This window comes from Rhamphochromis sp. 'chilingali', assembly GCF_963969265.1.
Source record: "Rhamphochromis sp. 'chilingali' genome assembly, chromosome: 4".
Taxonomy (NCBI): domain Eukaryota; kingdom Metazoa; phylum Chordata; class Actinopteri; order Cichliformes; family Cichlidae; genus Rhamphochromis; species Rhamphochromis sp. 'chilingali'.
In genome coordinates, this window is record NC_137948.1 from 41,884,097 (window position 1) to 41,900,742 (window position 16,646).

Here is a 16,646-nt window from a genome sequence, read left to right on the forward strand (position 1 = left end):
ACAATTAAAAACACTGTACAGTCAGAGCCCATATGGAGCTGCAGCTGTACCCTTTCAGGTAGGATTATATAATTCTGTGAATGCAACTGAGCTCTCTTTTCTTTCAATCCAGATTGAATCAGACAACAGTCTTTGTCCCCAACAAGTGACTAATCGGAGTGACTCACACGGTGAACGCCTGCCGCTCCCTTGGCTCAGGTCAGAAATTTTCTTACCACACTTATCAAGTTGTCAGGGGGAGTGTTTGTTTTTTTATTTTGTATTTTGGTCCCTTAAAATCAGGAATCAACCGTAATGCTAGCTTTAACATGCGTGCATACTCTATCTGTTTGCTTTCTAGGAAGAAATGTGCGGCTGTGTGACAGACACGTGGGTCAGACACTGACACGACACAGACTCTTGTCTGTTGTCGTGTGTATTTGTGTTTATATGCAGCGAGCCAGAGGCATGTGGTAGTCAAGGTGTGTGAAAGTTTCATGAGGGCGTATGATGCAAAAACGCATGTTTGTGTCTGTTGACAGTTAATGGCTCTTTAAAATGGAACCTGTTTGGCTGCTTCAGGTTGAGTATATGTCCACCTGACTGCTCTGTATATCCTCATTCTCACCCTTCAGTGGAAATAGCATGGACTGGTGACTCTGTGGGGAAACTTTACGACACGACTCCAACACCACAGCAGGCACATGCATGCTGAGGTAAGCTCAGTTTCTTAAATTTACTTTTCACTAGCAGGTTTCATGCGTGGTGGTGGTAGTGGGTTGCATTTCAGCTTTTCACCTGGCACCATTTCACCATATACCATTCAATCTGTCTTCAGGTTTATTTTATTTTTGCAGCTAAACAAGCATCTTTTTTTCTTTTGAAAGGCATTACTTTTCTTTATGACATTAGTAAATCTTTCAATAAACCTCTCAAGAAAAAAAAAAACCACAAAATGTTTTTTTTTTTTGAAAGAACATGTCTGGTCATCATTGTTCTGCATCTTGATGTTTTCACTTTTTTATAATTAGAAATTATACGTTATCTGAGGATTGTTAAATATTAGCACTGTAGTTCATTCTTCTAATTGGGACTCAACAAAGGCATGTGCACTTTGGCTTACTTGTAAAATGTTTAATATGTAACTGAATAGTATATCAGTGGCGTCCTTTAATCAAATGCCATTTGAAGTTGTGCACGATACCTGCTAAATGCTGAAGGTTTCGTCTTTTCATGCTAGCGAAGGATAAAATCCTCATGAGGAGATGTTTGATTGGAGTTGTTTACATGTCTAATTGTTACCTTTTTGCTAATTTCTTTTTCAATTTAAACATCATACAAACATAAATTATGTATATTATTGTACCTTAATATGATTTCACTTAAAGTGAAAAATAAAAAGAGTCTATTGCCAACTATCACGTTGTTTTAACATTTTATGTATTTTAACAGTCCTGAGATAGTTATTGACATGTCCATGTAATACCTGTTGCCTGATCACTCTTTATGTTGTTGCTGTTCAGCAATAGTACACTGAGGTTGCGGAGACATTTGTGTGGACATTTATTTCACATTTTCTATTAATGTGTGGAATTATAAAAACCCATAGATCATACTGTGTTGGATTCACAGGAGGCCTTTCTGTGTTCTTGTGTCATTGTGTTAGGAAGCGGTGGGTGTGGCTGCTTGGGCTTTGTGTGCTTGCAAAAAGAAAACAGTCTTGAAAAACCTGTTCTAGGTTTTCCTTAATGATGAGCTAACAGTTTCAAAGCCATAGTTTGAATACCTGAAAGATGCATCTGCTGACTCACCTGGGTGCCACTTCTCTAAGCACATACAGTACAGTACAGTATGTACAAAAATGGATACAGTCTTCCTCAAAGCCTTAAGATTTTTTACATTTAGTATGTATAGTAAAAATCTTTTAGAAGGGCTGAATTCATTCCATTTTAATGTTGTAGCTGACTGGTTTAATGCTCTACTTTAAGGAAAATACATGAACAGTTTGCCATTTGTTTTACTTGCTCCCTTAATCTGTTAATCAGTCTGTTAACTGTATATTATTTGTTCTTTTACAGGCTTAGTCAACCTGGATTTCTCAGTGCAATAGTGAGAAAACCACAAGAGTCATGGTATGAAACGTTTACATATTGTTTTAATTCTTCCTAAAATGCTCATATATACAGAATTGAATATTTTGTTTTAAATTGTCTACTTTAGAGGAGTAATTCTTCTGTTCAGTTTACAAAAATGTTGCTTTTACTTGCAGCCTTCACACCGCAGGGGAAGAAGCCTCTCTGAAGCCCTGACCTTGGAGCAGTTAGAGGAGGGAGGGGTGGTCATTTCCAGTATCAATAATGTCTCTTCCGGCAAAGGACTAAAGGAAGGTATGAATCTTGACATCCTATTGAAACTTCTCTTCGTATTGTTTTTGACTTTTTGAAAACAAGAAATAAAATAGTTGTTTCTAAAAAGAACACACCTTAAATTCAAGGAAACTATTGTACATTTAAGTGCAATTATGGATCTTCGGATCCACATACGTATGTGAGCAGCTATTCTCCACCATGAGCTATGGTAAAAACAAACACCGCTCACGCCTCAAAGAGGACAGCTTACAGTCCTGCGTAAAGATGAAGTGACTTCGTACAGCCCCGATTTGCAGACGCTGTGCACAGACGGTCTGGACCTGAAGTCCCTGTGAGGGACCAAGCAGCCAAAGCAAAGAGGACACAGGCAAAAAAGTGCCTTCAAAAAGGGTTTTCTTTATTTTAACCCTCAAAAAGTCCAAAATTAACAAAATTCAAAAACATACTTAGCAGGCCCATAAAAGAGGGCAACTAAATAGAACTCTACAAAAAGGAATTTCCAGAAACTTAAACAAAACAAAGTGAGACACAACTTAACTCACAAACTGACCTAATTACAAAGACACATGAGGGTAGCTTTTATAGTGATTTGGCCAAACCATTTACACACAATAGGGGGGAAAACAAAAACACACACTAATATTAACTAAGCACAGAATAACCTAACTAAACCTAAAACACCCCTGCTCCTGGTAAGCCCATGGTTGGTCCTGCTGAGCAGGCATTTTGTTCCCAGAGTCCTCAGCCACGCCTTTTGCCCAGACAGGAAACAGCCACCGCCCAAACCCAGGTAACTCAAAGAGAGAGAAACATAATTAATATAACAAAACATTTTAGAAAAACCACACAATGTTACTATGTGCGCGCCTCATAATACCAGTGTTAGGTTTAACCAAATGATTAATGAAGAAAACTGCAAAGCAAACTAATAAAGTAAAAAATGGACTGATTTACCCCTGTGTGGCTGATGCCATCACAGTCCCATTGTAAACATACAACGGCAGACCCGACGATGTTTGTTTATTGACCACTTTTCACACATGACTGCTGTAGCCAAACAGCCAGCTGTAGCTTTCCAGCTCACAGCCCGACACATACCAACACAACAGCAGAGAGAGCACAGACTTTAAACAGGCGAGGCTTGATTGTGGAAGCCGCTCAGGTCCGTCCACCTCCCCTGCAGCAGCACTGCAGACTACGCCCTGCCACACACATTAACCCCATGTTTGCCTACTGGTGGTGGTCAGAGGGCCCGGTGGCGCCAGTGTCCGGCAGCCTCGCCTCTGTCAGTGCGCCCCAGGGCAGCTGTGGCTACAATGTAGCTTGCCATCGCCAGTGTGTGAATGTGTGTGTGAATGGGTGAATGACTGAATGTAGTGTGAAGCGCTTTGGGGTCCTTAGGGACTAGAAAAGCGCTATACAAATGCAGGCCATTTACCAAATGCAGGCCATTTAACCCCGTAAAATAAATATTTATGCAGATATTTTGCAAATATTTATTTTTCATTTTTGAGGCAGTTAAGTGATTTTTTTCCCAATTATTTTTAAAATTCAGGTCAGGGCTCCGCTACAGGCTGCGAAATGGCAGCTGTGATATAAAGGTGATATAAGGATGACGGCTCACTACAGTTTTTGTTTAGTATATGAATAATTTAGCTTCAGCTTTTTAATTCATTTAAAATAGACCTTCAACTAGGTGCCTTTCCTTTTTGTTATATTTTTTAAAAGGTCAAAATGTGTTCATTACATAAATAAAATGTAATTTTCTCTGTAGCACTTCATGAATTTCATGAGCAACACACTTTAGGTGTTTATACAAAGCATAAAGGTAAAAAACAATAACGGTGTTATCTTCATTTTAGATGTCAAAAAGTATTTGCGGCTCCCAGTGTTTTCTTTTCTTTGGAAACTGGGTCCAAATGGCTCTTTGGGTGTTAAAGGTTGCTGACCGCTGTTCTAGGTCAAGATCAGGCCAGGTTTAAAGTACTAAAACTGCCCTTGAAGGATATACAGTATTATTTGCACACAGTCAAGCATGTTCTCGAACAAGGTATTTTTTTTGTGCAAGAACTTCATTTGTCTTTTTCAGGGGATGAAATTCTGGGGGCAACAATCAATTTTGATCAACTGTCCAAAGAAGAGGTGTCAAAAGTACTGAAGCTGATGGAGCCATTTGATGATAAAGTTCAAGTCCTCACTCGAAGCAACCGGAGCAAGAGCCTTGACAATCTGGACCAGTGTACCAAGGGTCCTGGGGCTGTAGGTTAAATGCAGATAATATCAATTAAAAATAAAGGATTAGTAATTATATTAGTTTCAGTATGTTTATGCAACAGTGGAACACAGTTCACAATTGTTTACATTTTCTGATGCAGATACATTTAATGCTGGATGCAAAAAACAAAACAAGAGAATTTGGTACTCAAATTAAATAGTGATGATGATGACAATTGATAATTAATAATTATCTCCCATCTGTTACAACACATAAACTCTCATGTTATAGTTTCATTCCAATCATCAACTTCTCACTGTTTCCAGATGCTGACGGATTCCTACAACAAACTGTACAACACCAAAATCAAGAAGTTTTTGATGGATGATGTACCCAGTGTTGAAGGGGGCTACGTGAATGGGGAGTTTACTGCCAAACCACCTGTACAAAGCTCATCCAAGGTCAACCAAAGAAATGACATGGGGCTGCCTCGCCTTGGAGTTGACTTTGGACTTCTGAAATCCAAGACTTTAATCACAGATGCTAATGCTGATTCACACTCTTATGAGGGAAGCTTAACAGATGGCAGCAATCTGAATCTTCCACCGCTAGGTCTTGGCTTGAATGGGACTAATCTAAGTGAAGCTCAGGTTCCAAGATTCAAAATCGGTGCCAGATGTCCAGATCTAGACTTACCAGAAGACCCAAATGTCAGCACTACATCTTGTATGCAATTGCAAAATACTGACCACCCATCATTTGACAATGCAATGCGAAATCTTGAAAATCCTCAAATTGGACTTGAAGTTCCAGAAGTAGATGTAGGCCTAAAAGGTTCAAACATTACTACCCCTGAAATGGGGATAGACCTTGATGGCAGAAGTTTCTGTGGTCCATCTGTTAATTCCAGCGTTCCCAAAGTGGCCATTGAAGGAAGAAACCAGGAATTCAAAATGCCTACATTTAAACTGCCAGATCTGGGCCTCTCAGGATCTTCTTTTAGTGGTCCAGAATGTGACGTTAAGCATGAAGGCACACCAGGGAAACTCAGTCTAAAGTATTCCAAGAGACTGAAAAACCCAGATCTAAATTTGGACGATTCTTCCAGTTATGTAAAATCACCCCAGCTTAGGCTGTCTGGGATATCACCTGATTCAGAGCAAGGAATGTTGGGTATTAATGTATCAAAACCAGATATCAGTGGAACAGACACTGACATGCCTTTAGGTGAAATCAAGATGTCACACAAGAAACCAAGGATTTCTCTTAAATCTCCTGATTTAGATTTGGACGCTCAATCTGGCATGCTCAAAAGTGACACTGATGTTAAAACACCTGACCTAAGATTGAAAACATCAAAACTAAAAGGTGGCATGTCTGCACCTGATGCAAACATTCCCAAAGCTGACCTTAAGGGTGAAAATTGGGCCACTGATGCTCCATCAGTTAGTATTAAAGGTCCATCTGGAAAATACAGGGCTCCAACGTTTAGAATGCCCAAATTTGACTTACCAGTCATTCAGGTTCCTGGTTTGAATGGAGACTTGGATGGACTCGATGGACAGCTTTCAGGTACACTGCCTAGAGGGTCAAATTTAAAACTAAATGCACCTGACATAAATGTGCCAAATGTTGACCTCAAAGCACAAAAACTAAAAATTAATGCACCAAAAGCTAACTTAGACTTTCCATCAGGCGATCTCAAAATGCCAGAACTTCATGGTCCAGATTGGGATGTTAATGCTCCTTCTGGGAAATTAAAAATGCCTAAATTTAATCTGTCAGGGACACTGCCTAAAGGACCAAATTTAGACCTAAACGCAGATCTGAAGTCACCAGATCTCAATCTAAAAGCTCCAAAGATAAAGGGTGGAATTGATGCACCTGATATGGACTTACCAGACATGGATCTTAAAGCTCCCAAATTAGATATGGACACTCCAGATGTCAACATTGGCTCACCAAAAGGGAAGCTGAAATTCCCCAAAATGAAAATGCCTAAATTCAACCTTCCAAGCCTTAAAGGTCCTGAAATTGATGGCAACTTGGAAGGTCCAAACATAAATACACCCAATGTCAACCTCAAAGGTCCTAAAGCGGATCTTGATCTAGATATTTCTGGTCCATCTGGCAAGTTTAAAAAGCCAAACCTGAATCTGCCTGATTTAGGTCTTTCTGGTCCAAAGTTAGAAGGCCCTAACTTGGACCTTAAAACACCTGACCTAGATATCTCTGGTCCCAATTTCAGTGGTGGAATAAATGCACCTGACATAAACATGCCAAACATTGACCTCAAAGCCCCAAAGCTGAAAATGGATAAACCAAATGCCAACTTGGACTTGCCATCAGGCAAAGTTAAAATGCCTAAACTTGATGGTCCAGATTGGGGTGTTAATGCTCCTTCTGGGAAATTAAAAATGCCTAAATTTAATCTGTCAGGGACACTGCCTAAAGGACCAAATTTGGACCTAAACACAGATCTGAAGTCACCAGATCTCAATCTAAAAGCTCCAAAGATAAAGGGTGGAATTGATGCACCTGATATGGACTTACCAGACATGGATCTTAAAGCTCCCAAATTAGATATGAACACTCCAGAAGTCAACATTGGCTCACCAAAAGGGAAGCTGAAATTCCCCAAAATGAAAATGCCTAAATTCAACCTTCCAAGCCTTAAAGGTCCTGAAATTGATGGCAACTTGGAAGGTCCAAACATAAATACACCCAATGTCAACCTCAAAGGTCCTAAAGCGGATCTTGATCTAGATATTTCTGGTCCATCAGGCAAGTTTAAAAAGCCAAACCTGAATCTGCCTGATTTAGGTCTTTCTGGTCCAAAGTTAGAAGGCCCTAACTTGGACCTTAAAACACCTGACCTAGATATCTCTGGTCCCAATTTCAGTGGTGGAATAAATGCACCTGACATAAACATGCCAAACATTGACCTCAAAGCCCCAAAGCTGAAAATGGATAAACCAAATGCCAACTTGGACCTGCTATCAGGCAAAGTTAAAATGCCAAAACTTGATGGTTCAGATTGGGGTGTTAATGCTCCTTCTGGGAAATTAAAAATGCCTAAATTTAATCTGTCAGGGACACTGCCTAAAGGACCAAATTTGGACCTAAACACAGATCTGAAGTCACCAGATCTCAATCTAAAAGCTCCAAAGATAAAGGGTGGAATTGATGCACCTGATATGGACTTACCAGACGTGGATCTGAAAGCTCCCAAATTAGATATGGACACTCCAGATGTCAACATTGGCTCACCAAAAGGGAAGCTGAAATTCCCCAAAATGAAAATGCCTAAATTCAACCTTCCAAGCCTTAAAGGTCCTGAAATTGATGGCAACTTGGAAGGTCCAAACATAAATACACCCAATGTCAACCTCAAAGGTCCTAAAGCGGATCTTGATCTAGATATTTCTGGTCCATCTGGCAAGTTTAAAAAGCCAAACCTGAATCTGCCTGATTTAGGTCTTTCTGGTCCAAAGTTAGAAGGCCCTAACTTGGACCTTAAAACACCTGACCTAGATATCTCTGGTCCCAATTTCAGTGGTGGAATAAATGCACCTGACATAAACATGCCAAACATTGACCTCAAAGCCCCAAAGCTGAAAATGGATAAACCAAATGCCAACTTGGACTTGCCATCAGGCAAAGTTAAAATGCCTAAACTTGATGGTCCAGATTGGGGTGTTAATGCTCCTTCTGGGAAATTAAAAATGCCTAAATTTAATCTGTCAGGGACACTGCCTAAAGGACCAAATTTGGACCTAAACACAGATCTGAAGTCACCAGATCTCAATCTAAAAGCTCCAAAGATAAAGGGTGGAATTGATGCACCTGATATGGACTTACCAGACATGGATCTGAAAGCTCCCAAATTAGATATGAACACTCCAGATGTCAACATTGGCTCACCAAAAGGGAAGCTGAAATTCCCCAAAATGAAAATGCCTAAATTCAACCTTCCAAGCCTTAAAGGTCCTGAAATTGATGGCAACTTGGAAGGTCCAAACATAAATACACCCAATGTCAACCTCAAAGGTCCTAAAGCGGATCTTGATCTAGATATTTCTGGTCCATCTGGCAAGTTTAAAAAGCCAAACCTGAATCTGCCTGATTTAGGTCTTTCTGGTCCAAAGTTAGAAGGCCCTAACTTGGACCTTAAAACACCTGACCTAGATATCTCTGGTCCCAATTTCAGTGGTGGAATAAATGCACCTGACATAAACATGCCAAACATTGACCTCAAAGCCCCAAAGCTGAAAATGGATAAACCAAATGCCAACTTGGACTTGCCATCAGGCAAAGTTAAAATGCCTAAACTTGATGGTCCAGATTGGGGTGTTAATGCTCCTTCTGGGAAATTAAAAATGCCTAAATTTAATCTGTCAGGGACACTGCCTAAAGGACCAAATTTGGACCTAAACACAGACCTGAAGTCACCAGATCTCAATCTAAAAGCTCTAAAGATAAAGGGTGGAATTGATGCACCTGATATGGACTTACCAGACGTGGATCTTAAAGCTCCCAAATTAGATATGAACCCTCCAGATGTCAACATTGGCTCGCCAAAAGGGAAGCTGAAATTCCCCAAAATGAAAATGCCTAAATTCAACCTTCCAAGCCTTAAAGGTCCTGAAATTGATGGCAACTTGGAAGGTCCAAACATAAATACACCCAATGTCAACCTCAAAGGTCCTAAAGCGGATCTTGATCTAGATATTTCTGGTCCATCTGGCAAGTTTAAAAAGCCAAACCTGAATCTGCCTGATTTAGGTCTTTCTGGTCCAAAGTTAGAAGGCCCTAACTTGGACCTTAAAACACCTGACCTAGATATCTCTGGTCCCAATTTCAGTGGTGGAATAAATGCACCTGACATAAACATGCCAAACATTGACCTCAAAGCCCCAAAGCTGAAAATGGATAAACCAAATGCCAACTGGGACTTGCCATCGGGTAAAGTTAAAATGCCTAAACTTGATGGTCCAGATTGGGATGTTAATGCTCCTTCTGGGAAATTAAAAATGCCTAAATTTAATCTGTCAGGGACACTGCCTAAAGGACCAAATTTGGACCTAAACACAGATCTGAAGTCACCAGATCTCAATCTAAAAGCTCCAAAGATAAAGGGTGGAATTGATGCACCTGATATGGACTTACCAGACGTGGATCTTAAAGCTCCCAAATTAGATATGAACACTCCAGATGTCAACATTGGCTCGCCAAAAGGGAAGCTGAAATTCCCCAAAATGAAAATGCCTAAATTCAACCTTCCAAGCCTTAAAGGTCCTGAAATTGATGGCAACTTGGAAGGTCCAAACATAAATACACCCAATGTCAACCTCAAAGGTCCTAAAGCGGATCTTGATCTAGATATTTCTGGTCCATCTGGCAAGTTTAAAAAGCCAAACCTGAATCTGCCTGATTTAGGTCTTTCTGGTCCAAAGTTAAAAGGCCCTAACTTGGACCTTAAAACACCTGACCTAGATATCTCTGGTCCCAATTTCAGTGGTGGAATAAATGCACCTGACATAAACATGCCAAACATTGACCTCAAAGCCCCAAAGCTGAAAATGGATAAACCAAATGCCAACTTGGACTTGCCATCAGGCAAAGTTAAAATGCCTAAACTTGATGGTCCAGATTGGGGTGTTAATGCTCCTTCTGGGAAATTAAAAATGCCTAAATTTAATCTGTCAGGGACACTGCCTAAAGGACCAAATTTGGACCTAAACACAGATCTGAAGTCACCAGATCTCAATCTAAAAGCTCCAAAGATAAAGGGTGGAATTGATGCACCTGATATGGACTTACCAGACGTGGATCTTAAAGCTCCCAAATTAGATATGAACACTCCAGATGTCAACATTGGCTCACCAAAAGGGAAGCTGAAATTCCCCAAAATGAAAATGCCTAAATTCAACCTTCCAAGCCTTAAAGGTCCTGAAATTGATGGCAACTTGGAAGGTCCAAACATAAATACACCCAATGTCAACCTCAAAGGTCCTAAAGCGGATCTTGATCTAGATATTTCTGGTCCATCTGGCAAGTTTAAAAAGCCAAACCTGAATCTGCCTGATTTAGGTCTTTCTGGTCCAAAGTTAGAAGGCCCTAACTTGGACCTTAAAACACCTGACCTAGATATCTCTGGTCCCAATTTCAGTGGTGGAATAAATGCACCTGACATAAACATGCCAAACATTGACCTCAAAGCCCCAAAGCTGAAAATGGATAAACCAAATGCCAACTGGGACTTGCCATCGGGTAAAGTTAAAATACCAAAACTTGATGGTCCAGATTGGGATGTTAATGCTCCTTCTGGGAAATTAAAAATGCCTAAATTTAATCTGTCAGGGACACTGCCTAAAGGACCAAATTTGGACCTAAACACAGATCTGAAGTCACCAGATCTCAATCTAAAAGCTCCAAAGATAAAGGGTGGAATTGATGCACCTGATATGGACTTACCAGACGTGGATCTTAAAGCTCCCAAATTAGATATGAACCCTCCAGATGTCAACATTGGCTCGCCAAAAGGGAAGCTGAAATTCCCCAAAATGAAAATGCCTAAATTCAACCTTCCAAGCCTTAAAGGTCCTGAAATTGATGGCAACTTGGAAGGTCCAAACATAAATACACCCAATGTCAACCTCAAAGGTCCTAAAGCGGATCTTGATCTAGATATTTCTGGTCCATCTGGCAAGTTTAAAAAGCCAAACCTGAATCTGCCTGATTTAGGTCTTTCTGGTCCAAAGTTAGAAGGCCCAGATCTCAATCTAAAGGCTCCAAAGATAAAGGGTGGAATTGATGCACCTGATATGGACTTACCAGACATGGATCTTAAAGCTCCCAAATTAGATATCAACACTCCAGATATCAACACTGGCACACCAAAAGGGAAGCTGAAAATGCCAAAACTGAAAATGTCTAAGAGTAATCTACCAAATGTTAAAGGACCTGAGTTTGATGGCACTTTTGACGGCTCCAACATTGACCTCAGGGCACCAAATGCCAACTTCAAAGGTTCCAAAACTGGCTTAGAAATTCCTGATGTTGATTTTGGTAGCCCATCAGGAAAGTTAAAATCTCCAAATTTAAAATTACCTGATGTGGGATTTTCTCGACCAAAATTAGATGGGCCAGACTTTGAACAAAATTTGAAAGTCAAAGGTCCAAAAGTGAAAGGTGGACTTAATGAACCTAATCTACCTTCATCAAATATAGACTTTAAAGGTTCTAAAAATGGCTTTGACTTCCCTGATGTTGACTTTGGTAGCCCTTCAGGGAAATTTAAAACACCACATTTGAAAATGCTTGATTTGGGATTTTCTGCACCAAAAACAGATCTCCCAAAGGTTGACCTCAATTCACCAGATGTCAGAGCTAAAGTACCAAAAGGCCCAAATTTGAAATTAAATTCAAATCTAAAAACTCCAGATCTGAATCTCAAAGCTCCAAAGATGAAAGGTGGACTTGATGTGACTAAGGTAGACTTACCAAACATGGATCTCAAAGCTCCCAACTTGGAAATGGACACTGCAGATGTTGACATTGGTTTGCCTGAGGCAACTTTAGATGTTACTGGTGCAAAAGGAAAATTTAAAATCCCAAGTTTAAATACACCAGATCTCAGTATCTCTGGACCACAGGCAAAAACACCACATATGAGACTTTCTGGACCTGGCGTTAGTATGTCAGATTTCAATTTACCTGATGCCAATTTCAAGAGTCCCAAGCTCAATACAAAACACCCTGATGTAGGGATTAATGGTAACATGGGACAACCTAGGATGGACTTTAATGGCCCTCAGTTAAGAGGCATAAGAGGTCCAGATGTTGACACAAATATTCCCTTAGGAAACATCCATGGCCCTCATGCTGATCTTGATTTAGACAGAAAATTAAAACAACCATATTTCAAGCCGCCTCAGTTTAGAAGCCCAGATTTACATCAAGCATCTGATATTGACTTTGGTGGAGCTTTGAGACCAACAAATCTTGATATTAATCCTCCAAATGCAAAACTGAATATGAAACAACCCCAGATGAAGGGACATATATCAAGCCCAAGGGTTAGTGCTCCAAACATGAACCTCAACATGCCCAAAGTTGCAATGCACCCTCCACAGCAGCATCTGAGATCTCCAGGTCTTAGTATTGATGATCCTTCATTGTATTTTCAAACACCTTCACATAAACATCACACACAAGATATGTCAAATCTCACCATGAAACTTCCTGACCTGGACATAGATGGTGATATCAGACTTCGTAATACTGATAGAAGGTCCCATAGAACCAAAGTAAGATCCAGCTTCCCTGGAATGGATGGCGTTTTCCACCAACATATTGATTTAAATCATTCAGATCTCAATATTGACGACTTTACAGGAAAACATCATGTGCTTAGAGCTAGAGGTTCCAACCTTAATCTCCAGGCTCCACACAGCCATGGACACGCAATCTCCCCATCTGGAGTTAACACTGGCATGAGGGACCCCAGAAGAATCCCATCTGGCCATATCAAACACAATACACGTTTGCCACAATTTTCTCCAGATTCAAGAATGAGAGCATCTAACACTTCAGATGGATACTATGTGACTGTTTTTCCCAATCAAGCACAAAATCAAAAGAGGCCAAATCGTAAATATAACACACTTGGAGGGCTTGACTTTCATCCAGGAAACTTGGACCTTGAAGTTCCCAATGAACATGACCTAAGAGGGTCAACGTTCTTTTTCTCCAACCTTGTATAGCTTTCAAAGGACTTGTGTTTCCATTTTTAATGTGCTTTTTGTACTGTAGTTATATGTTTTATGTGTGTGTGTGTGTGTGTGTGTGTGTGTGTGTGTGTATATATATATATCGTGGCTTTGCAATGATGTTACCTAGATTACAGTGCAGCATTATTGCTCTTATTTTATTAAATGTAGTAGAACTGCTTTTTGTATCATAAATGTTTTTATATTTTTTAACAGTTATTATTTACATTTTCTCTAACTATTATATTAAAGGAATAAAGGAAATATGTGGACTTGTGGGGTCCTATAGGGTACTTTTACAAGATTAAATGAATACATTTTCTTTAGATACTATATTTTTAAATACTATCCGTTGAATTGCACAGTATTCAAAGTTGTGTATATATATTATCATTCTGGTTCTTTTGGATGTTCATTGTGTCTATTATACATGTTTATATACTGGAGTTTATTAAAAACCATTCTTATTTCAACCAAATTTTTGCTTCCAATATTTTAGAGTAATTATGGAACTTAAAACACTGTTTAAGATCATTCTTTCATATTAAAGAATTCATGTTGTTACAATACTGTACAAAGACCTTCGGGAGGTCCAGACCAGCTCCACCCAGTTCAGATAGAGGGAGAGGAGGTGGAGGTGGGTGGTCAACACATACAAGTACCTCGGGCTGTGGGTGGACAACAAATTAGACTGGTCATACAACTCAGAGCACCTGTATAAAAAAGGCCAAAGCAGACTGTACTTCCTCAGGAGACTGAGGCCTTTTAACATCTGCAGGAAGCTCCTGAGGATGTTTTACTAGTCGGTGGTTGCAGGAGTACTTTTTTATGCTGTGGTGAGCAGCACAGCAGAGAAGGACTCATCCAGGCTGGAAAAACTAATCAGGAAGGCTGGCTCTGTGGTCGGCATGAAGCTGGACACTCTGGGGACAGTGGCAGAGAAAAGGATACTAAAGAAACTGCTGGACATTATGGACAATGCTGGGCATCCTCTGCACACTGTCGTAAATAATCAGAGGAGCCTATTCAGCAACAGGTTGCTTCTCCCAAATTCAAGAACCAACAGACTTAAAAACTCGTTTGTCCCACACGCCATCAAACTGTTTAACTCCTCACTGGAGGGGAGAGGGAGGGGAGACAGGAGGACAAAGGAGGGCGGGAACAGCTGAGCTGTAGTGCTTTTTTTCACTGTGCAATATTCGCAATATTTTTTTCTTATATTAGACTGTGCAATAATCACTGTGCAATAGACTCACTCAAATGTGCAATCCTATTTATCCATATTATATATTCTGTATTTATATATGTGTATATATGGTATATTTCTGCTTATATCCGTACTCTCATTCCCCTTTATTGTATCTATAACATGCAACTTCTGTCGGTGCTGTGCTGCTGGAAACTGAATTTCCCGGAGGAACCCACCCGAGGGATTAATAAAGTTTAATCTAATCTATCTCTAATCTAAACTGGTAATATGCATGGATGAAAGAGGTACAACAGACTGCCCACGGCTGTCTTTAATGCTAGGTGGAGACTGTCATGGTTTGGGGCTTCATTTCAGCCTCAAAATGACTGAAGTAGTGCCGGATCATCTTGACAGAGATGGAATAAAAGTCAGCCAGCAACTAAACAAGAACTTTGAATGTCCGTGAAGAAGCCCGGGGAACTAGGCCTGAAGAATACTTTAAAGAAATTACAAGAAGAATAATGTGTTATAAGCAAAGTTGCTCATAACAAATTCGGACTTTCGAGTTTCTTAGAACTGTACAAACAGTTTTTCCAAGTATGTTAGCACATCTTCCAATAAATCACTGTCCCCGTAAAGCAGTATTTTCCTAGCAGGAGCAGTACTTTGCACAGTACTGTAGCTGCAGCACTGATATATAGGCAGCAATTCAAGGTTACTCAAGTGTGAAAAACATCTTTGTCTGTCAGACCCAAAGCCACAACTGAATCAGAGGTTTCTAAGAATTAACAGCTTGCATGATCAATGATCATGCAAGCTGTTAACTCAAGTTGAAAGAACAACTTAATAGTGTTCGTAGTGAGTGTGTTGCGAAATCAGTTTCACCCTGGTTCTTTTTATTCCTCGGGCATATTCCTTTTTATTCCTTCAGTTTGCCTAGTCAGCCTGGCATTGGAGCGGATGATGCCGTCATTCACCTCCTACATCGTTCCCTCGCTCACCTGGAGACCGCTGGAAGCACTGTGAGAATCATGTTCTTTGATTTCTCCAGTGCCTTCAACACTATTCTTCCCTCGGTTCTAAAGGACAAGCTGGTGAACTCTGGAGTGGACCATCACCTCACTACCTGGATCCTGGACTACCTCACCGACCGACCACAGTATGTGAGGACTCAGGGCTGTGTGTCGGACAGGGTCGTCTGCAGTACGGGGGCCCCACAGGGAACGGTTCTGGCTCCGTTCCTCTTCACCATCTACACTGCAGACTTCTCCCACAATTCCACCCAGTGCTTCCAGCAGAAGTTCTCTGATGACTCTGCAATAGTCGGCCTCATCACTGATGGGGACGACAAGGAGTACAGAGGTCTGACCCAAGACTTTGTGGACTGGTGCCAGCTGAACTACCTCCAGATCAACGCCAGTAAAACCAAGGAACTGGTGGTAGACTTCCGCAGGCACAAGCATTCTCCACTGCAACCACTGAACATCCAAGGTATGGACATTGAGGCTGTGGACAGCTACAGGTACCTTGGTGTTCATCTGAACAATAGACTGGACTGGACTCATAACTCAGACGCCCTCTACAGGAAAGGGCAGAGCAGGCTGTACCTGCTGCGGAGACTCAGGTCGTTTGGAGTGGAGGGCCCACTCCTGAAGAAATTCTATGACTCTGTGGTGGCTTCTGCTATCTTTTATGGCGTGGTCTGCTGGGGCGGCAGCATCTCTGCTGGGGACAGGAAGAGACTGAACAGGGTGATCCGAAGGGCCAGCTCTGTTCTAGGATGCCCTCTGGACCCAGTGGAGGTGGTGAGTGACAGGAGAACGGCGGCTAAGCTGTCATCCCTGATGGACAACATCTCCCACCCCATGCAGCAGACTGTGACAGCACTGAGCAGCTCCTTCAGTGGGAGACTGCGGCACCCACGGTGTGGGACGGAGAGATTTCGCAGGTCTTTCCTCCCCACTGCTGTCAGACTCCATAATAAAGACTTTAACTGATCAAGCACACACATCCATACATATGCAATAACACTAAGTGCAATAATCCTTTCTGTCATCGTTGTATTTTTACTCAGTTGTATATAGTATTTGTATTTGTATTCTATTTTTATCTTATTGTAT

The 16,646-nt window shown here is 40.8% G+C and overlaps 1 protein-coding gene across 3 annotated transcripts; it reads left to right on the forward strand.

Moving 5' to 3' along the window:
* The first annotated feature begins 442 nt into the window (after positions 1 to 442).
* Positions 443 to 14,637, forward strand: LOC308395079 (uncharacterized protein). 3 transcript variants are annotated; one of them, XM_080879745.1, is made up of 6 exons: positions 443 to 461; positions 615 to 695; positions 2,058 to 2,111; positions 2,249 to 2,366; positions 4,438 to 4,607; positions 4,890 to 14,637. In XM_080879745.1, exons 3-6 carry the CDS (start codon positions 2,109 to 2,111, stop codon positions 13,329 to 13,331), a joined length of 8,733 nt encoding a protein of 2,910 aa, XP_080735871.1. In that variant the 5' UTR covers positions 443 to 461; positions 615 to 695; positions 2,058 to 2,108; the 3' UTR covers positions 13,332 to 14,637. The 3 variants fall into 3 exon arrangements, with proteins under 3 accessions (XP_080735871.1, XP_080735872.1, XP_080735873.1); XM_080879746.1 differs by lacking the exons at positions 443 to 461; positions 615 to 695; positions 2,058 to 2,111; positions 4,438 to 4,607 and having other exon boundaries at positions 4,890 to 14,636; XM_080879747.1 differs by lacking the exons at positions 443 to 461; positions 615 to 695; positions 2,058 to 2,111; positions 2,249 to 2,366 and having other exon boundaries at positions 4,501 to 4,611; positions 4,890 to 14,636.
* The last annotated feature ends 2,009 nt before the right edge of the window (positions 14,638 to 16,646 follow it).